The following is a 23194-nucleotide window of genomic DNA, read 5'->3' as shown; positions in this document are numbered from 1 at the left end:
GACCTGCATTATATGACTGACAGACAAGAACGGTTTGACCTAAAAATATCAAAATTGAAACTACTGCGGAAACAAAGATACCTACATCTTTGATGCCCTTGAGGTAAGCTAAAACATACCAAAATTTTATTTCAAAGTGAACTATCCCTTTAACAAAACGGAGCACATTGGAGATAAGACAATCGTTCATATTTTCTCAACAGAACAAGTCTTCTGAAAAAAAAAATAGACTTCTTTTAAGCGTTGAACACAACTGGTCTATTCTGAATGAGCTCATTTAAGAAACGTATAACTTAGTAAGGCTTATCTCTGTATGTGACTGACGTTCGACCGCTGTCAAAATGTCGTCTGATCACTGCCGTTCACTTTCAAATGAAATGGTGTCTCTAAATAAAACCCCATAATCGAACTAATAATAAATATCCGTTTTTTCCTTAATTTTATTAGCTTATTATGTTCCTCAAATCAAGCCTCAAAATTGCACACGTTTCCTTAAATAAAAGAGGGAAATATATCTCTGGGTTTTATAAGTGAAATCTTCTCAAGACACCAAGACAAGCAACATGTATATAGTCGAGAACCAATCCCAAATTTCACGCAGTTCTGCACAGACTCGTCTGTTCTCCGGGTGGCATGTGTTTCAGGAAACATTATTTTTCGTCTCACATAGGATCCCTCCCGTGTGCAACCATCGCAACCATGCTCCTCTCTTTGTTTTATAAATGATCATGCTGGAGCTTCACAAATTAAGCAGTCCAGGGACAAAAGGAAATGTCCTCTCATCTACAGTGAAACCTTGTTCTAGAGTGGAAACCTCCTCAGGAAAGTCTTGGAGATATTGATTAGGATTGTGTGGTTTGCAGTTTCCACAAAAGACCCCTATAACAAATGGATCCCTTTCAAAGGGACGTTTCCTAAAATTAGCCAAAAGATGCTTTGGAGAACTTCTGAATAACTGCAGTGTCTCAGTGAGGCAAGCTTGTGACCGTCAGAAATATACCATGATGAAGGATTGCATCACCAGCCTTATACCGTAGGTGCCGTGGTGTGGTTTAAAAACCCAGTGGAGAGCCGCATGAATATGGCAACCCAGTGGAAGGGACCTTATGAAATTGTACAAGTTATTGATTAAAATGGAAAACTAGGGCTGACATATCGGATAGAGAGAAATCTGCTACTTGTCTAGTAAATCAGGCAAGTACGCTATCAAAATATGGGCAGCATGTGATTCGAAATCCAGTTATGCTTTAGAGGATGCAGGTTTATACCAGAAAATCTGCAAGTGGGCTAACAGAAAGAAATCAAGGGATGTTGGACCTAACAAGGTCTCCAGGGTCACACAGTCACGTGCAACAATTTTTTCACTTTGTATGCTCTTGGTAATGAGCTGCTACAAAGGAAAAAGACAATGGTATGGGCAGTCAGAAAGAACCGACCAGCTGTCGGGATACTCTCATACAGCATACTCGCGTCTCGTCCTGTCAGGAAAAAAAAGTCCTTGTAATGAGCATGTGTTACTCAGAAGCTGAAGTACCCGATAAGAAGCCCACGATAATCATGGACTACAAAAGGCCCAAAGGAGGAGTCGACAACTTAGACAAGGTATTTTACTTTATTTTTAGGTATTTTTAGCATTTTTATTTATTTCTTTATTAAAATTTCTTTTTTTAAATTTACATTCAATGTCAAATTCAACTTTTACAATCAACGAGAGTACTTTTATTGGCTAGAGGAGCTAATTATTGTATTGTTATTCATTATTGCTGTCCACCTTACTAACTTGAATTACATAAATCTGTCACTTCAAAAAAAAATAAAAAATTTAAAACTAAAAATGCTCAAATTTTTCTTCTTCTTCTTCATCTTCAAAAATTTTTTTGTAATGTCTTAACATGTACCTGAATGGATAAAGAAGCAAACTGACTTCAAATGGGACTACAGGAACCAGCTCACTTGCTGCATATAGAGCTATAAGGCCAGCTAGTGGCAAGAGTCATGAAATATCATGTTACATTTTTTAACATGTAACATGACCACAAGAGGTCGGCAAAGACACCAAATGTGAGGTTTACTGAGATGCTTTAAAAGGTTATGCATGCTATTTATTTGTAATAATGTGTAGAATGTTCTGGTTTATATTAAAATGATTGATCTATTAATTTAGAGGTAAATTAAATAAAAAAATAACAAAAAATATATAAAAACATAGCATTAAAAAGTAGAAAAAATACGATAAAAGTGAAATTATATAAAATATAAAGCAACATCAATGCCAGCAGATGCATATATAAATCCATTAAAAGTAAATGAAGATTTATCAATAACAAAAAAAAAGATGTAATAAGAAATAAATCATCTATGTTCCTGGTGTGGGAATTTGAGCTGGATCCTCAGAATTCAGATTCAGAATATGATCAAGATTGCATAGGTGTATGTGTTCTGGGAATTTTGGCTGTTAACAGTATAACATTTAAAGACACTTAAATGAATGAATTGACTTGAAAAAAGATTCGTTCATTTTGATGAACGAGGTCAAACAAGAGAGTCAGAAAAATGATATGAACTTCCCATCACTACTGATGTGGGAATTTGAGCTGGATCCTGTTCAGCTCTTCTGGATCTGATGTCGTAAACCAGCACAACAATAGCAACCACAGCCGCCACGCCCACCAGCGAAGTGACGACCAATCGGATCACGGCTTCAGCAGCATCACAACCTTGGACTGAGTCTGAGGAGTAAAAGCATGAAACTGAGATCAGCTCAGTGAACGAATGCTAATATCAGTAATATCAGCGCTGCCGTACCTGAACATGTGTGACAGAGTTGAGTGATGTCCAGATGTTGAGTCTGCTCAGTGAATGAACCGTTCAGCACACATCTGTAGGGGTTTTTATCCTGATAGTCCACCTCCAGAGGCAGAGAGAGACTGATGCTGAGATCAGACACACCCATGCTGGACAATAAACCGTTTCCTTTCTACCAGGAGAGAGTCACATGACTCACATTCACAGCTGAACACAGCAATGAACATCTGGACACTGATGATGAGGAAGTTTGAGGACAGTAACTGAAGATGACAGGAACAGGTAGAGGGGCTGGAAAACATGAGAGAATAAAGATAACATGATGATAAATGAAGTCAAATGAAATCAATGAAGATGATCTGATTACCCAGCTAACAGGAAACATTCTCATAACTTTGGCTAACGTTCTGGCAATGTTCTCTCAAAGTTATGAACAAACGTTCTTACTGTAACGTTAATACAGGGATTGTTCAATGTCATCTGGTCTTCAATAATGTTCTCAAAAGGTTAGCACAAAAATTATAAATTATAGGTTTTTTAAATGTCCTCATAATGTTGGGAGAATTTTTTTTTAGAACATTCTTGGGAACATCCTTTAAACATTAAAATGACAACTAACTTCACATGAATAAGGTTTTAAAAGAACATCCTTGGAACGTGGAAAAGTTCTGTTACCTGTCCAGTAGTTATTGTTTCTAACTTTCCACTTAAATTTATGTGAAGTTTGTGAAATTCTTAGAATTAAACACTTTGGACAATACGTGATTATTACATGAACATTGTTTGAAGTATTTGATTAATGTTCTCATCGTGTTGTCAGAAAACATTCGTTGAACAAATTTCTTCGAATGTCATTTAAAATATAAAGGATCACTAACTTTCTGGCATAAAATGGCTGACAAGCATTTTACAAAGCAAAATCCCCTGAGGTTCATGAAAAACGCTCAGTGTTCATGTGTCCACACTACAGATTGTTAAATAACACTGAATTGAATTGAATTAACTCCAACACTGCTTCAATTATTGAGTGATGATTGAGTATTAGTGATGAAACACTGTAAGAAAGAGGCACAGACATTTGATGTCACCATTGTGGTGATTAGTGTTTCCTCTATTTAGGCTCTTGACCCTTGATTGTTCTGCTAGTTTTTTTCTCCAGCTGCTTTAAAGAGCAACTTGCAGGTTGCAGATATTTTATTTTTTATATATATATTTTTTTGTCCTCGCATTCTTTCTTGTGGCTCAGTCACACACCTGAATGAAAGGCTCATTATGTGTGCAGCCTCATTATGCGGGTCATTGTCTTCTCAGGTGTGAATCACGCCCACTCGCATATTGCCTTTCCAAACAAAAAGTGTCTTATAAAATTTAAATCAATGTATTGTTTTATGTGAATGATTAGGCAGGATGATTTTCACATCATCAGAAAAAACATTTTTAGTTTTTTCAATAACCATGCATAAACATTATTTTCTCAAAAAAAAAATAAAAAAAATGGTAGGCCTGTTTGTGCTAAATAGAGTGTAATTATACCTTTGCCATTAATATGTTTATAAGCAACTGAAAAAAGCACAAATGTCAGGGCATGTCAAAACATCTCAAGGACCCCCAAAACACCTTAGACCCCAGAGGGTTAAAATCTGTAGAAGGCCTAGTGTAGATTTATTAAACTTTTTAAAAATTCTGTAGTAGTGTTGATTTGTAGACCCTATGTTAACTAAATATAGATTTACATACATTAAATAGATTTACAACCATATGTAGATTAAAACAATCAATTAAATGCAATCAGCAACACTTTAATAAATTACTATGTAAAATTGACTTGTGAATGGACGTATAACTGCATATGACAAAAAGTTATTTAAATATGTGGAATTTCATTTAGATATGCTGGCCTGAAGGAAACATTGTATACAGCATCAGCACTAGATCCTCGTTTTAAGGCCCTTTCTTTCTTGTCTGAAGAGGATCGTGACAACACATTTTCAAGTCTGATGAGGGAAATTGTTAGTCTGGAGCAAATGAAAACACTGAATGTAAGTTGTACCAGTGTAGAAAGGAAATAGTGTTTTTGGTTTATTTTGATCAGAACTTCCAGATGTTTTTTCTTTGTGATAATTTATTATATTTAAAAAATATATATATATATTTTTATTATTTTATCTTTAAGCAACAAGGAACTGATGGTGCTTGCGGTGAAGTCACTGTGCCTGTTCAGCAGAATGACAACTCCTTGGGTCCTCCTGATGATGTGAGAGATGCAGAAGCCCCCACATCACCCAAGAAGCCAAAAACATCTGCACTGATGGATCTCCTTGGACCAGTCTACAAACCAGCAGCCCCAGCAACAAAGAAAACGGTCACTGAAATTGTAAAGGAGGAAGTGGCAAGGTACAGGGAAGTGAAACATGTCCTTCTCTCTGAAAACCCACTAATCTGGTGGAAGATGCATGCAGAAGAGTATCCTCTTTTAGCACAACAAGCAAAGCGTTATCTCTGTGTGCCTGGAACAAGTGTTCCTGCAGAGAGAGTTTTTTCAACTGCTAGTGATGTAATCACAGCGCAAAGGAGCTGCCTTAGGTCAGACCATGTTGACCAGCTAATCTTCTTGCTGAAAAATCTGGCAATAAAAAAATTAGTTGTAGGGCCGTTATATTTATGAACAGTTAGTATGTTTAGGTTAGGGTTAGCAATGTCCAGACAAGGTCTTTATGAGTGTGTTTAAAACATTTGTTTTATTTCTTAAACGTTTCAAGGTGTTAATGAATTTCAGTAATGAGCATTGTCCAGTTTGTGCTACTTACCTTGTGTGCACTGTATGTGCATATTTATGAATTCTTGTTAAAGAACTGTTAGTTATGTAAAAAGTTAGTATGTATACGCAATGTCCAGACAAGGGGTTTATGAGCCGTTTTGAGTTTTGAAAAAAAAAAGTGCACATTTACAATGTTTTTTTGTTTGTTTTGTTTTTTACAGTAATGTGCACTGTGCAGTTTGTGCCTACATTATGTCAGAGCATGTCAGAACACCTCCAGGGCCAGAAAACACCTCAGACCCCATAGGGTTAATGTTACAAAACCTCATAAAGTGAAATTTTCATGTCATGGGACCTTTAAGGTTCACTTTTAAGCTGTAATAAAAGAGGTAAAACCAATGTTTAACTCACCATAGACGCTGAGCATGAAAAACTTCATAGTGTGGTTGTTCTGTAGTTGATAAAATCCAGCGTGTTCAATTCTGGTGTTTGTGATGGTCAGAGATCCATTTTCACGATCCACCTGCAGTCTGTCTCTGAATCTCCCATCAAGAACATCATCATATACAGAGATGCGGTCTCCTGATTTATTGATTTCAGCTATAAATAGTTTCCAAACTTCCAGATAATATTCCTCATTTCTCTATCAGTGTGTAAAGTGACAGAATTCCCCTCCATCACTGACACTGTCTTCATCTCATCTTTATCACCAAACACACCTGAAGAACGAACAGAAACAGGGTTTGTCACAGACTATGACTTTCAAATACCTTTTATGAATTTTACCTTTACCTTATGAACACTAATTTCACCAAAGTAAACCATTTGAAATTATAATAGAACAGAATAATATGCCAAAGTAATCACAACATAAGAAATATGGTGTGTGGATTAATATTTGTGGTGATTCAAATATGAAACGGATAAAATGATAATTAACTGACCATGGACAGTGAGAAGGAAAGACTTCTTCATATGGTTGGTCTGTAGTTCAAATCGTCCAGCATGTTCAGCTGTGGTGTTTGTGATGGTCAGACATCCAGTTTGATGATCCACCTTCATTCTGCCTCTGAATCTCGCATCAAAACCATCATTTAGGGTCACACTGCTGTCCGTTACACTGATTTCAGCTATTAAAGTGTTTTCAGGTCCAAACCTCCAGCGAATCAGATCATTACTCCTCATTTCTCTGTCAGTGTGTAAAGTGACAAACTCTCCCTGCATCACTGACACTGAATTCATCTCATCTGTAACACCAAACACACCTAAAGAGAACAAACATAAAAAAAGAGTAAGACTTTTAAATAATTTTATGTTTTACTGAAGTAAAAGTTTATCTTTGTGGAGATTCACTGAACTTAAGTTCTTTAGAGCTCCACACAAAATCACACACATACTGTTTCTTGCTTATTTCTTGAATGCTGCTGGTATTTGAGCTTCTGTGTTGTTATATAAAGGAAATGTAGAAGGAAACAACACTAAATCTGAAGCAGAAAGAACTGAAGTCATAAAAACACTTCAAACTCACCAAACAGACGCCACAAGCACAAACAGAACCGAACCATGTGAAACATTTTCTGCAACAGTTTGTTCACAAATATTAAAAGACAAACAGGTTTATTAATACAATACGACAGCTGCTGTGTAAAAACAACCATACGTCTTTAACCGAGTTGATGTGTGAGAGGTTTTTCCTCCATTTCACAATGTTTGAAGGTTACCATATTAAGCTCCAGTAGCTCGCAACTTCCTATTTAAATTGATGGCATAATCTTCAACTTTAGTCAGTGAGAACTTCATGGTCACTTTATTTGAGAAGTTAAACATCCCTTAGCCTGTTAGATGGGCTTAAATGTATTGTGAAGTTATTTAAAATGTATGTATGAAATGTCTTTAAGGCCATAAGACATGCCATGTCATGTGCTTTAATTTAGACCAGATTTTAAAATGCTGTTTATTGTCATCTTCTAAGCATCATTCAGTCTATTGTCTCTATTGTTTTATGGTGTAAACTGCCTCATTCAGTTTCAGTCTTCCCTGCACACATTCACACCTCTCCGGCCTGGATATCCTCTCATTATTATTATTTTGTCTTTATTATATTTACTGACAGCTATCTATTCACACTATTTTAACCCAGTATTTATTTGATCAAACTTCACCTTCTGTAACTTTGTATCAAATGCCCTTCTTAAAAAGAAGAATAACATTACAATGATCTTTACTTTTCGAAATTAATCAAAACATAATCGTTCCTGGTAACAGGTGCATAAGAGCTAGCTAACATGTTAGCTTAGCACAGCATCAAAACATGACAATTTATGAGATTAAAACCATGTTTTTGCTCCAAACTCACTTTATTGGTCAGTCGAGTGTTTGAAATAACTTCCTTCTGTGATCTGATGTGTACGGTGGCCGAGAGAGCTCAACGCGCTGCAACTGAAGAAAACACATGCAAATAGAAAAACACCTGCAAATTAAGAAAACATCTTCATCAGTTTCACAACACATGTGTGCTCCAAATACTCACAACACCACCATATACAGAAATGCTCTGCAAATAGCACAGAACTGTTTCCAGGGGACCCCAATAAGTGACGAACCTGGCTGGGACGTGCTTACATTCAAACGTTCCTGAAAATGGCTTAACCCTTAAAGACCTAGAACATTTTTGGGGCGCCTGACTCACCTGTACTTTTCTTTGTTTTTCTAACCCATTCTAGCAGCAAGCATCAAGTGCGATATATCATTTTAAACAGGAGAACCTAAAGTTTCCAGCTAGCTCATTTAAAGTCCCAGTTTTACATTTCTTTTGTCAGAGAATTTATGAAATTAACAGAATTTTAAGAAAAACGGCAGCAAAAAATTTGGTGTTTTCAGTGTGAACTCAAACAGAACTTCCTGAAGTTTTATTTTTTTCCTTTAGAAAGTTAGACTTGGTTGTTTTAGACTTCCAGATGAAATTTTGTCTACATGTAACAATCCCTCAGCAAGTTATAGCCATTTATTATAATATTATTCTAGGCGTTTTTGAGTAAAAACAGGTGTATTACATTTACTGACAATGTAGATGTGCCCAAATAAGTTCAGGAAGTAAAGTAAATAGAAAAGTTGTTATATTACAACAGAACACTGAAGCAAACATTTTTCTTCAGAAAATTATATTATAATATGAACATGAACAACAAATGCAAACAATATAACAAGTAGTGACAACTGTGCAATATAAATACTAACAATACAATATACAGAGTGTAAATGAACAAATGGTTCAAATAATCTTCACAAACTAAATACAAAAAGAAATAACAAAAGATTCAAACAATCTTCTCAAACTATATACACGTTACATAATATAATAACCAAACTGGATTGCGTGACGACAGTTCTAAGGTTTATGTGCCACCTTGTGAACCCCTGCTCCTATGCCACTGGCTGAAGCAGTTTCTGTGGGCGACAAGACACAGGGCCACATCACACCGTGTGCACTTCCAAATAGTGCGCTTCTTGCAGAGCACGCAGCACCGCCGGCCCTTTGTTGCCGTTTCTGCTGACCTCAGTGTCTCAAATGAGGAACTTCCCTCCTCCTCTTCCACACAGGCCAATGACTCAGGTAGGCACTGTGGCGCTCTGGGTGGCACATCACTTCCTTTTGGGACTCCACACAGCTCTGCAGACAACTCCTCCATGAACTGGCTGTGAGACATGGGCACAGTCTCTGATGTCCGACACATCTCTTTGTACAAAAGATAGCTGTTGGTTGCAGCCATGTCAATGAAGTGGTACAGCAGTGTCCTGTACCACCTGTTGGACCTTTTAAGAACAGAGTAATACTGGAGGAGCTGGTCAGAAAGGTCTACCCCTCCCATGTATTTGTTGTAGTCTAGCACACAGCAAGGTGCTGTGATGCTTTTTTTCTGCCACCTCTCAGTTTCCTTGCTGCGCACATTTCTGGTGACAGTGCCTCCATCAAAAGCTTGGTGTATTGTAGAGCAAACTGACACTTCTCTCGTGTCCATCCATTTGACAAACAACAGTTCCTGATGTCTGATCCATCGGATTGAACCCCTGGGGCTCCGTGATGTCAGTGCATTGTTCTTGGTGTTAGGTGTATTCCTGCGTGAATCACCGAATGTACCACATGCAACAAAACCATTGGCATACAAGTCACTAAAAAGTTTTGGGCTTGTATAGAAATTATCAACGTATAAATGATAACCTCTGCCCAAGAATGATGAATCCATCAGGTTGTTGACAACATCGTACGAGAGACCCTGCCCTGAAATGAATCGGCTCTTTCCAGTGTAAATGGAGAAATCGCAGGTGTAGCCATTGCTAGAGTCAGCGAGCACAAACAGCTTCACACCCCACTTAGTTGGCTTGGCCTTCATGTACTGTCTGAGCCCAATTTTAGCTTTTGTGGCCACCATTCTTTCATCGATGGCAATTTGCTTTCTAGGTTGCCAAAATGCCTTGCATGCATGCTTCATAGTTGTGTAAAGAGGCTGGAGACGCTGGAGAGGATCATACTCAGGGGTGCCCTTTTTCCGGTCATTTACAACGTCATGTTCTGGGTTACTCATGTGAACAGTTCTGCTAATTGCCATGAACCTATCTCTGACCATGATTGTAGCAGGGAAGTGTACACTTAGCTGCGATCCCTTCCTCCAGTAGTCTCTAACTTTTGGGCGTTTTACAAGTCCCATATAAATCATAAGGCCCACATACTCCAGAAAATTGGCAGGCTGCAGCTCTTCCCAAACAAACTTCTTCCCCTTGGCATGCTCCTTTTCTGCATTCATATTGGAGTTGTGACAGATTATCTTGACAGCTTTGTCACTAAAAAACTGTCTGAAAATTTGTGCAGGAGAGTATGTCACACCCACAAAACCCTGTAATCCAGGGGTTCTTTTTGGGAAAAAGGATGGAAGCTGCTGGACATTATCTGTCACCTCAGGTCCATTCCACTCAGCTCCTGGCTCATGCGATGTTGTGTCCCTTTCTGCTCCACTGTCTCTTCCCCTTCCTCGCCCCTTTCCTCTCCCTCTTCCTCTTCCTCTTCCTCTCCCTATCAGGGGGGCTGCTATGGAGAAAGGATTTGGTGTGATCCTCTTTCTCCTCTGCTGGCCCTCTGGAGGCCTATTCCACTCAGCTCCTGGCTCATCTTGGGCATGAGGTCTTGTGTCTCCCTGTTCCCTTTCTGCTCCACTGTCTCTTCCTCTCCTTCTCTCTCTGTCTGTCAGGAGGGGGGCTGCTATGGAGGAAGGATTTGGTGTGACCCTCTGTCTCCTCGGCGGGCACTCTAGAGGCCCATTCCACCCAGCTCCAGGCTCCTCTTGGGCATGAGGTGTTGTGTCTCCCTTCCCCCTTTCTGCTCCACTGTCTCTTCCCCTTCCTCGCCCCTTTCCTCTCCCTCTTCCTCTTCCTCTTCCTCTCCCTATCAGGGAGGCTGGTATGGAGGAAGTATTTGGTGTGGCCCTCTGTCTCCTCTGCTGGCCCTCTGGACCCTCCTGGACACATCTTTCAGCCCCAGTGTCTGCAGGAAGCATGCTGATGGGCAGTGCATCTCTTCTCTCATCCTCTCGACTACAATAAAAAGGGAAGAAAACATATGTATAAAATATATAATAACTGTATATAACATCTGAAAAAAAGGCATTCGTTCATATTGTGATTTTTTTTATCCTTTATATTAATAATAATAACAATAATAATAATAATAGGGGTGTAACGATACCCTCGTGTCATGATTCGATACACATCACGATTCTGAACTCTGAACTGGGCTGCGTTCTCCGAAACTACCTTAACGCTATGTCGTTCTTAAGTTGTACCTTAAGAAGTACCTTATCGTTAATACGTGTTTTCCGAAACCTTCTTAGTTAAGTATACCTTCTGTAAGTCATACGTTCGTAAGGTTGGTCTGGAGCGCTCTTAGCTATACCTTATCGCTGCTGACGGTTCATACCGCTAGTGGCCACCACTACGCAAAAAGCTTTTTTACATCGCAGTTTAATTACACATAGAAAATTTTATATGAACATTTAATATAAAATCTGATTTAGTATTAAAATTACATTTTTACTTTACTTTAAAATTTTACACATAAAATACTTAAGTTGTTATAGCCTACACCCAGTGTATGGAAGTGTTTTCATTAATAAAGTTTCCATACACTAGGCTAATGGTTGTTAGCTTTTTTAATTACTATCCTAAGGCACATCAGCTGGCGAACCATTTGACAGAAAAGGCTTAGGAGTCTATATAAAGAAAGATGAGTTTACACAAACTTTATAGCTATGGCAGCAAGACAGCGAGTACTTGTTTTAAATCAAAGACGACGCCGTCCGCGGAGACAGTTAGTGTATGTCAACTACATGGCTGGTGGATAATCAGCATACGTTGTGGAGAACATTAACACACTTATGGCCGTGAGGGTTTGGGATTGCACACTTGCTAAATTATAAACACATACTCATATTTATTTCTGCATGTACATATTTCAATGAGCCCCGATAAATGCAGTTTGTACTATTTCTAAAACGCTTCTTTATAAAGAACATTGTTTTCTCAATACTTTACCTATACTGCTGTGAAGGAAAGAGCGCACAATCGATCATCGAGGCATCGATATCAACCTATTCAGCGCCTCCACCATGGACAGCACCTGCTAAGGTCGAACTTAAGAAGGTTTACCTTAAGCAACATCCTAAGGTATAGTTCGGAGAACACACGTAGGAAAGGTATACCTGTAGTTAAGGTGTACCTTTTGAGTCTTCGTAGCGCGCTAAGAGACAACGTTATCGGATAACGCACCCCTGAACTGATACTATTGTGATACTCCAAGACATATGGTAAAAGATTAACCAAAAAAAAACTTACTTTTGATTAAAATGCTAAATTTCATATTACATTGTGGGTGTAAATGAATAATGCACAAGACAATGGTGACAACAGAATAAAAATATTCATGATTCTGAAACTGAAAACAGAATTATTTTAGACAAATATACTTGCACTCTGTCACTGACTAAGCACTTCAGACATTTGGCAGTATGAGGACCCACAAATATTCTCCCATTGCATTATAATACTTGATATATTGTATTATATTATACAATACTTGAAAAACTTAAACTTGATTTTTTTCTCACACAGTAATTGTTATTTTGGGTGAACTACCCATGATACATATTGATGCATTTTTGTATTGTGATTTATTGTGACACGATATATTACACCCCTAAATAATAATAATAATAATAATAATCAATTGTAGGCTATTGCCGAAATAAAGCATATTCAGATTTTTGCTCCAGTTGGTTTGTCATCCTCATATTCACACAGACTTCTAAACTGTTGATTTGACACACACTCTCCCCCTGCCAAGATCACTAGCAAATTTGATGGTATGACCAACAGACTTTTTATGCAATGCATATAAAATAACGGCAACGGCAAACTACAAAAAAGGGTAATCCTCACCAAGTAATAACTTACACACTATAAACAATACTTGCCATGAATTTTAGAAAATTAGAAAACCTGAGGGAATTATGTCCTCATTGTACAGAAATAGCAAGCAATGAATGATAAACTAACTGCACAGTAAAAAAAAAAAATTAAATAAAAGGTTACTCACTTGTCTTCAAACGGATCAATCACTTGAATGTAATCATCCTCACTGCACCACGTATCAGCGTCAGAATCGGAAGATTCCACCAGGTCATCGTCTGACTCGTCGAAAATTAATTCTAAGACATCCTCATATGTGTACTGCTGTTTTGACATGACCTTTCGTGTTTTATACTCTTATGTGTTTTATGCTCTTATGTGTTTTGTGCTCTTCCGTGTTTTGTGCTCTTTCATGTTTTGCGCTATGGTCAAAAACTTTGTATCCTTTAGTTTTCATGCATAGGTATGTAAATAAATATTAAATAATGTATAAAGAAACGTGATTGGTTGTTAAAAACACCAATCACTATGTTTATTGGTTGAGTTGATGACCGTTTGAACGAATCTGGGCATGGGGGTGGGACTAAGCATCAACAATCATTCCTGTTTGGCTCAGAGAAAGAAACCACATGTGTTTCCTTGACGAATCACTGCTGCAGATTTTGATGACGCAATCACCGGCACTACGCAGCCTATGAATGACCAATAGAGACAACCGTGATAACACAGGAAAGCTGAGAATCTCATCTCATAAAGCATACAGATTGGATTAGCGACTCAAAAGTTATTAAACATTTTAGAACGATAGTTATTTTATGCCGCGGGCGGCCGTATCGGTCTTTAAGGGTTAAAGGGATGATAGAATGCAAAACCAAGTTTACCTTGGCATAGTTGAATAACAGCTGCTCAGTGGGTAAAATTACCATAAACAGAATCTCAAAATCCTATGTCACCTCCTTAATATGAAAATCTCAAAACCTTAAACTTGCAGCTGTAAACCGGTTGGATCTCAAATCAGCTCAGCTGTGACGTAACACTTGGGGGATTTCCTTATTTGGATCTGGGGTCTCATTTATAAAACTGTGCGTAGGAACCTTACTAAAAGTGTACGTGCGCCCGAAAGCCAAAAATGGCGTACGCAAAAAAATATTCGGATTTATAAAACCGTTCGTACGCCAGAACCTGCGCAGAATTCACTTTATAAAACCCAGTCAGCGGAAGATTGTGCGCACATGCATCTCCTCCCCGAAATCTAAATGTTTATATCAGAAGTAAAACATAGTTTAAATCATTATTTTATTTATTTAAACTGTTATTTGCGTCAGTTTCACTAAACGACCCAACGCGCTCGCTGACGCAGACATTTAAGAAGGGATGGATATTTGCTTCAAGTGACAGGCTTGGTGAGTGAAATTATATTTGTATTATCTTTCTGTATATGTTAAATTTTCTTTAGATTTTCTGTCTAAAAGTGACCAAAAAGACACTTAACTCCAGCTCACCATCGGTGTCGCCAATTCCCTTTGTCTCCAGAATGTGCGTACGCACGGCTCAAAGTTTGCTTAAAGGTGCGCACATTCTCCCGTCAAGTTTGTTTTTTATAGATCACAACCTTTGCGTGGGAACTGGCGTACGTACGTTTCCAGCCCCGTTTTGTGCGTATGCACGCTTTATAAATGAGACCCCTGGTCTGTACCTTTGTTACGCCCCTAAATTTGCATACACACAGCCCACTTTCTGGGCCCAGGAATATCAATGGTGGTCGTGCAGTCAGACACAGTTTAGCCAGCGCGCTAAGTTTACTGCTCCTGGAATTACCAATAAGAAAGTTTGGACGTTTTTTAAAGGATCTTCAAATTGAGTCACGGTCATTACTACAGTGTTCCCGGCTTTACAGTGAATGTTGGCACTTTTCATTGTCTTCCCCAGGAACCAAATATTCAACGGGCATGGTTGATGTTTATATACAACAAGATCCCTGTGAGCTTCAACATGAAATTGTCAATATGCTCGAAAGCATTTCACCCCAGACTGTTTCGAAAACCTTGGACAGTTTCAAGAAGGCTTTTCTACACGGCTACTTCTGAGTGGCTGTTCCGACCATGTTGACATCACTACCGCAAGCTGTAGCCTACGTAATCTAATAATGTCAGGGGTATGTGTGCACAGTTTCCACAAAAAAAAATTCTTTCAAAGAAATTGAAAACAAAATCTCATGGTTTCGGTGGTGACGCATTCATGTAACATGTACAGTTGGTGCTGCCATAAAGCACCTAAAATCTGTCACAAAGAACCAGCAAAAGTAATGATTATGAATGTCAAATATAGCAAGGAGACATTTTAATTGTTTATTAATAAACAAGTGTTTTCTGTGTCAGTGTCGGCTGCAAAGATGAAGTTGACGATGCTGACTTGCGATCTTCGCAGTAGTGAACGTGCCAGAGAGAAATGCACATTTCATACGGATTACTTAAGCAGAGAGCAGTCTGTTCTCTTACGAGAGGTTCTCTCGTATTGCGTAAGTTGCTTACGCTACGGGTAAAGTTGTCTTTTCTCGAGATCTGAAGCCAAAAAATTATCCTTAATTTTGTATTTATTGTCAACGCAGTGCGGCAGCCAGCAGACCATAGCAGGCTGTATAAGCGTGCTCATTGGCTGCCCTGCGGCAACTGCAGCATGGGTCTACTAGCATGGGTCTACTGCGTATGCACCCGCTACAATGCTGGTTGAACGCTCGAGTGCCTCACCGAGCCTGGGCGTCCGGCGGCATACGAATCAGAGTGACTCAGAGCTGCGTTTCAGCACTGAGACCCTGGTTAGCGGCCGACTGGTACCAGCGGGGAGTGACAATGGGAGCCGTCTTGCACCGAAAAGTTATCTCGACGGACGCATCCAACTTAGGTTGGGGCGCTCTTTTCGAGGGCAAACCGGTCTTTGGCCTGTGGTCAGACCAGGAGAAATGCCTCCACATAAACTGTTTGGAGATGATAGCGGTCGAGAACGCGCTCAAGTGCTTCCTCCCACATATACGGGACCACCATGTGCTAGTCCGCTCAAACAACATGTCCGTGGTGTCCTACGTGAACCGACAGGGCGGTGTCAGATCCAGGAATCTCTGCAAACTGACAGAACGACTTCTCGTGTGGGCTCATTGCTCGTTGCGCCACTCAGTGCTCCTCATAGCCCCGCGATGGGAGAACCAAATCTGGTACCCAGAGCTAGTGAGGCTGTCGCACTCAGCCCCATGGCCGATCCTGGTGAGAAAAGATCTTCTCTCTCAAGCCAGTGGATCAATCTGGCATCCCCAGAGCGCTGGTGTCTGCATGCGTGGATAATCAACGGATCATATATATATGAAAATTAGCGCATATTTAATTAGATATTGCCTAATTTGCATATTTAAACATTAAATTACAGAAAACTTGTAATACATTTTTTTTCTCATCTTAATGTAGGTAATCAACTGGGAAAGTTTCATGGTGATATCTGCTAGTTAAAATTTTTACCCTATTCACCTGTAGTGTCTCGCCTTAAAATAACACATTTCAAGCTTTCTGTAGATATATTTCTCAGGTCTATGAGGCAAGTTGGCTACCTTATATGCTGAGTTTCGGTTCATGAGACGAGCTCCCCCTGCTGAAAAAGACAATAGAAACCATTACATAATTGCTAATGGTTTTAATGGTTATAAAGAGAACTGTATTGGTTTTAATGGAAACTGTAATGGTCCTAGTGGGTCTCTATTGGTAATTTACTTTCTTCTATTGGTGGCATGTTTTTTCTATTGGATACCATTAAGGACCAATAGAACACCTTTGGCAACTTATAGGTTACATGTTGGTATCTACTGGACACCAGTATGAACCATTAAGTCTCCAATAAATGTAGTGTTTTCTTTGGTTTGATGATAATGATTTAATGTACACATACACATAATTAATATGCTAGATACATTTTTTATACAATTATTACAACATCAAAATAGATTAAACAAATTTTTCAGTTTTATAATGTGACGGTATTAAAAGCTTAAGGGTGGTAATTAAAAAAAAAAAAAATCAGACAGGTATACAGAAGGAGGTTATTTAAATAATACATATAATGCATGATATTACTGTGGACATTACTTTATTAAGTTCATGTTTAGGCTCCATGGTATATGTAAGAACACCAGCTTATGTGAGGGGAATGCACAGTTATTGATTACTAATTTTCAGTTATGAATTATTAATAAATCAATAACTAATCATACTGGCTATCACTTACACAATTTAAAATCACCCCAAAAGGTAATACACAGCCCATATAGGTGTATCTCTGTATAGACAATCAATCTCAACGAATTGCAATTAATTATGAATACAGAAGGGCTATAATTTGAATTTGTGAATGCCTACCAAATCAAATCATTGCATCAGATAATCCGTCTGTCCGCCAAACGGATCATGCGATGTTCTTATCAACTATCAAGGATATTCTTATAAACTCTCAAGAAAAATTATTCCCTTGGCCACAGAGAATAGTTGTCTTGTTCACAAGATTATTAACTTGTAGGTCAATCACAAATTTATAGAGCTTGTAGCTATAAGATCGAACACATTTAAGAGGCAGCAAACAGAGACAAAATGCGATTATGAAAGTACAACTAAGATACGTCTAACAAAATTAATATATATATATATATATATATATATATATGAACAGTAAATGAAAGTAACTAACGAAAGAAAGAAGAAACACAGCAGATTACAAAATAGCAAACAAATCAGAAGAATAGCAAACCAATCACAAGAACAACCTTTGAGAACCAGCAGAAGAATCAAAATCACCTTAAACAGGGAAAGATAATACGCATTTACATCTGGTAAGAGATTGAAATACTTGCATTGAAACCTTGTGGTCGAAACAGGACAGCGTGCGTGTTTGCCCTTCAAGGTGTGTGTCTGTCGAGCTGAAGCGTTCTTATTGGGTTCTTCCTGAGCGCGCGTTGTTGTGGGAGATTCAAACGGTCGACTTGTAAGAGTTGCCAGAAAATTTAGTTTAAAGTTCGTTTCACTCGTAGTTGGAACTGAATGAACACGAGACTACTAAAACAAGAAGTCGGAGTTACGACTAAAACAAAACAAAGTGAAAGTAAAACAAAACGGAGAGAAGACGAGACGAGTACAAGGATGACAAGACTAAGGAACAAGAGGAACAAGAGAGCGAACACCGAGTGTGTCCGCTTTTTCTAGGATTCAACAAACACTCCTCCTGTGGAGTGTCGGGCCAATTGGTGGTGACATTCCGAGCGGGAAAAACTTTCTTTGTCTTAGTTCCCAGTTTAATTTGCATGTTTTATGGCAGCGTTATTATTTGATCAATTATACTCTAAACGATGGTAAACATAGTATAATACATTTTACCAGAGCCTGATGCATATTGTAGGATTGAATGCGAACCAAAACACAAATGAATCTTCCAGGTGATTTGTTCAAACGTAACTCCACACAGAACTAAACATTCCAAGCCCCAAATCACCCATTCTACCTAAGAACTTTTATGAGCCCAACTAAAGGAAGAACTTGTCAATGTGAGATAGCTTGGAAAAGAATGATTGGCTCAGAGATGGCACAACTCAGTGCCCGATCAAGATAACAGCAGAAGTTGCTGTTATCCCACAACATTCCAGACCCCCTCCCCCTTAAGGACCTCTGAATGAACAAACCAGAGTTCTCTTCAAACCAGAGAACTGAGATTTTACCTATAACAATAGATAAAAATCATCCCAGAACAATTCTCGATGGACTTATAATCAAACACCATGCAACTACATGATTCTATTTTGTGTCTACAATATATGTGTGTCTAATATGCTTAGATCCCATATAATTCATGTAATTGTTATAACTATTAGATGCTTGAATGAAAGTGTGTCGTGCTTCCTATCAGCATGATCGTATATTCTTAATTCAAAAGATGGCTTGATTGAAATCTGTGTAAAATGTTTTGTATTCTTATAATAGTAATAATGTATAAACTGTGGCCTCTTGTTCTCTCTGCTAGTGCTGGAGAGCAAGGAGATCACAGATAACGCATGATTTACGATAAGAAGAGAATAGAGCAACCTCCTAAATTTAGCCAGTGTCTAATTGGTCCGATCTCTTCAGGAGGTTGGACAAACTTTTGAGTTTAAAATCTTAGATTCGAAACAAAGCTCTCTCTCTCTCTCTGGCTCTCTCTCAAGACTAGTAACCATGTAAACGCGCAGACGAAAGAACCCAAATCAAGATCAGAAGAACATGGGTTAAACAACTTCATTGAAGCCATCATCTACTCTCGTCTCAATTTCCTTGCTTTTCTTAGTTTCCTTTCTTTTCCGTTGTGAGTCTCGGTTCTAAGTTAAGTTTCGCGGCAAGATTTCGGTCCACGTTTCTTCTGCAAATCCAGCTTCAACAAAGACGTCAATTCACCCGCCAGCACACCACGTGAGTGGCCGCCCCAGACATCAGGCATGAGGAGACCAGCCAAGGAACGAACTCGGGAAACCCCCTTTTACGCAGACAAAGGGAATCCCCAAAGCAAAGACAAGCAAGTACTGCCTCCAGACTCTTAAGCTGAACTGGTGTATTGATATAAATGTAATAACCTGTCTAAGAAACGATAGAAGGGTTAATTAATGATTGATGGTTCGTTCCAGGTCATGTCTTATAAGTGCATATAGAAACTTGGGATTTCATCATCTCACTCTTAAAATGTATTCTTTCCTCACTCTCTTTCTTTCTGCAACTCGTATGAATGTGTGTGTGTGTGTGTGTGTGTGTGTGTGTGTGTGTGTTTGTGTTAGATATTAGTTTTATGTGTTAGAATAATCAATAAAATCTTGTTTGTATTTTAAAGAGAAGTGTTACTTGTGTTATGTGCTTACGAATTTAATGTCTTAAACTTCTGATCTAAGTTACCTTGCTAACTATAGTGTTTCACTATAGTTCGGATATTTATATCCGTTGCAGAGTTGATAGTTACAGCCAGTTCAAATGAACCGCGAACGAGTCATTTGCTCGGTTGTAATAAGTGACTCTTTCGAATTCCCTATAAATTAATTAATAATTCCTTTGAGCTAAATTGACAAATCACTAAAATTATATATATATATATATATATATATATCTTACAATATATTTGGTTTCAGTACAAGGAGAGCTTTACGTGGATACCGAATCAGATATGTTTCGAAGGTACACGTCGAGATAGATTCTTATTCTGTAAAAATAAGCTTAAAAAAGGTTCGGCTAACAGGCCAAATAACATAATTGCGTCTCAAAGTTACCAAAATGTGGTATTCACAAATGGGGAGTAAAGATTGGACTTTTAGAATCTAAACCTGCCACACATATAATCTGGTTAACCATATGCAAAGTCTGAAGGTTTACAGGAATACAAAAGACACCCACCAAAAGGAAAAATCAGGAGGTGGGAAAATTAGATACGTTTACACATTTATCCAGTGGTTATATATATTGTTACGGACCCTGGTCTAGGTCAGGGAAGTAACATAAACAACAACACAATGCTTCTCAGGTAGTCTTTTTATTTGACTTTTCTTGCTCTCTTGATTGTTTTCTGAATATGGTATCTCAGAGTTTCTCTCAAGTACAAAGTGTCTTGAATAAGTCAAATAAGTCAAACAAAGCAATATATGAACCAAAATCTTCAGGGGTGAGCTAATGCCAAAATAACAAAAAAACAGAAACTAACTTTCCCACAAGAAAGCTAACTTCCCTATTGATCACAAATAAAAGAAACAAAATATACAAAAAAGTACCCTATCTCCTTAACTATCCAGTAAACAGGAGAAAAGTGAAGGCCTTTTGGCCTACAAAGAAAACGAGGCACTCACCCCCTACGGCTTCTCAAAGTCATGTAGCTGGTATGTAACAGATGTAATTACAGCATTGAGGTTTCTATAAACATTCACAGGTCAAACACACAGTACAACAAAGTGCAAGCAAAAAAAAAAAAAAAAACAGAGAGCTCCCTCCAGAGGAATTCCAGGGGATTTTATAGTCCAGTCCTCTTTCTCTGGTCCAACCACCAACGCCTTCTCATTAAGTCCAGGACCAATCCTAAAGGAGGAGAAGGAGACAACAGGAACAACAACAAAAGCATCACAACCGTAACAATATATAGCAGGGGTATTCAATTAAAATTCTAAGAGGTCCAGTTAGAAAAAATTTCACAATCACAATGACTAACTTGTGTTATCATTCAGTGCCACAGCCTAGTAGTTGTATGAAAATATGTAAGTAGCCTAGTCAAGAGACGACTGTCAAATAAAATGTAATAATATTTCAACAATATTTATTGTCAGTTTATATATTGAGCTGTAGGGAAATAATAAGTACTCTAATAATAAATTATCAATTTAAATAAAATAAAGGTTGCATTTAAAAATAAGATATAAATAAATAAAACACAACAAAGAGCTTTTTAAAAATGTGCATCTCAAAATAAAGTGCTTAATTTTAGAAAAATGAAATAAAAAGTATAGCTTGAGTTTCCCTTTTACTTTTTAGTTAACTCCCTTTCACATCTTAAGTTTAAACACATTTTAGAATAAACAATCTCAACACATTAACAATTGAACAGCTTTAACACCTCCTTTTCTCTTTCTTTCCCTTTTATATCCCACTTCCACACTTTCTCTTGCTTAGTGAGAAAAGTGAGCCCTTGCTTGTCCTGCCAGGATTTTAAATCTGGGCTGGAATGGTGTCAGGGCCATTCTCAAACACATGTGTAGGTGCTCATTGGTGAGCCTGGATCGATATTTGCTTTTAATAATGGTCATTGTGGAGAAAGCTGCCTCACAGTTGTATGTGGAGCCAAACATGGTAAAGATGTACAAGGCTACTTTCCTCAGACCTGGGAAAGCAGTCTCTGAGACCATTTGAAGCCAGAAAGTGGCAGGATCAGTTTTTCCAAAATGCTCTTTCAAGGCCACATCTGCTTGGAGATCGACCAGTTGCATCTGGCGAGGCCCAGCATTTTCCCACTTGAAGAGCAGTGTGACTTCCTTTGAGAACTCCCTGACATCTGTGATGAGGAATGGGTTCTGAATGAACAGGGTGAGCTGCTGTCCAAGGCTGAAGCTGTCAAAACGCTTGCTGAAGTTTACAATCAGCTTGTCAACAAAGTCAACAAAAGAAGACACATCTCTCTCACCCTGAACCTGTTCCTTCACAGTTGGAAAGTGTGCACAGTCTGCCAGCAGGTCTTCCCTAAACAACACAAGTTTCCTCTGAAAGGAGCGGACAGCTGTCATCAGATCACAAACTGAATTGTCCTTCCCCTGTAGCTTTAAATTCAGTTCATTCAGGTGTGAAGTGATATCAACCAAAAAAGCCACAATATCCATCTTCTTGTCATCCTCCAAAAAGAGAGAAAATGTTGTTGCCTTCTGGCTCTTCAGCTGTGCCAAGAAAGCTGCGATTTCCCCTCGGATGGACCAAAAGCGCTCCAACACCCTACCTTTGCTGAGCCATCTTACATTGTTGTGTAGCAGAAGGTCATCAGCATTTGCATCAACTTCTCTGAGGAATTCCCTGAGCATGCGATGCTGATGGGAAGAGGAAGCTCTGAGAAAGTTTATCATTCTCATCATTGTGTTCATCACCTCAGCATATTCGTCTGACAGGGTGGACCACAGGACTGACTGAGTTGAGGATTGTCATCTTTCATTCTTGCCACAGCTCCTCTCTCTCTCCCTACCATGGTAGGGGCTCCATCTGTGGTTATGGAAACCACTTGCTTCAGCTCTATTGCCCTCTTCTTTAACATCTCCTTTATGGCCAGGTAGATGTCCTCTCCTCTTGTACTGGTCTGAAGGGGTGTGACACCTAACAGGTCTTCACAGAACTCTTCCTTGTCCTTGTTGAAGAACCTCACAAAAACTAACAGCTGAGCATTGTCAGACACATCAGTGGACTCATCTACAGCTAAGCCTATGCATGGTGCCTTGTGAATTGCTTCATCCAGCTGAGCTAGCACATCATGGGTTCATATTTCTGTTTTCTTTGTGGCTGATGATGCTGACATAGGTATTTGCTTGATTTTTACACACGTCTTCTTTTTGTTTTCCCTCAAATAAGGTTTCAGCTACTGCACTCATGCACTCCTTGACAACCCCTCCATCAGTAA

The 23194-nt window shown here is 38.6% G+C and overlaps 3 protein-coding genes across 3 annotated transcripts in view; 2 read left to right on the top strand and 1 right to left on the bottom strand.

Moving 5' to 3' along the window:
• LOC311289216 (tripartite motif-containing protein 16-like) overlaps positions 1 to 23194 on the top strand; it is a 696468-nt gene that overhangs the window by 622934 nt on the left and 50340 nt on the right. The gene's annotated exons all lie outside the window — the stretch shown is intronic.
• LOC311289206 (NACHT, LRR and PYD domains-containing protein 3-like) overlaps positions 1 to 23194 on the top strand; it is a 216782-nt gene that overhangs the window by 143323 nt on the left and 50265 nt on the right. The window lies entirely within an intron of this gene.
• Positions 1783 to 7340, bottom strand: LOC311289191 (uncharacterized protein). The gene is made up of 5 exons (XM_084406995.1): positions 7092 to 7340; positions 6508 to 6828; positions 5975 to 6282; positions 2806 to 3096; positions 1783 to 2729 (listed from the first exon to the last, which is right to left on the bottom strand). The coding sequence occupies exons 1-3, from the start codon at positions 7219 to 7221 to the stop codon at positions 6164 to 6166; spliced, it is 570 nt and encodes a 189-aa protein (XP_084263121.1). The 5' UTR covers positions 7222 to 7340; the 3' UTR covers positions 1783 to 2729; positions 2806 to 3096; positions 5975 to 6163.

This window comes from Rutilus rutilus, assembly GCF_951802725.1.
Source record: "Rutilus rutilus genome assembly, chromosome: 4".
NCBI classification, from domain to species: Eukaryota; Metazoa; Chordata; class Actinopteri; order Cypriniformes; family Leuciscidae; genus Rutilus; species Rutilus rutilus.
Note: the sequence above shows the minus strand (reverse complement) of the source record. Positions and strands in the feature narration are given on the sequence as shown.

Bases quoted from the DNA above. Each gene is read 5' to 3' on its own strand.
- LOC311289191 (XM_084406995.1), bottom strand. From the start codon at position 7,221: ATGGTTGTTTTTACACAGCAGCTGTCGTATTGTATTAATAAACCTGTT. The intron at 6,829-7,091 runs GTGAGTTTGAAG...TGTTCTCTTTAG, and splicing joins GTGCTTGTGGCGTCTGTTTG to GTGTGTTTGGTGTTACAGAT. The intron at 6,283-6,507 runs GTCAGTTAATTA...TTCGTTCTTCAG, and splicing joins TTTCCTTCTCACTGTCCATG to GTGTGTTTGGTGATAAAGAT.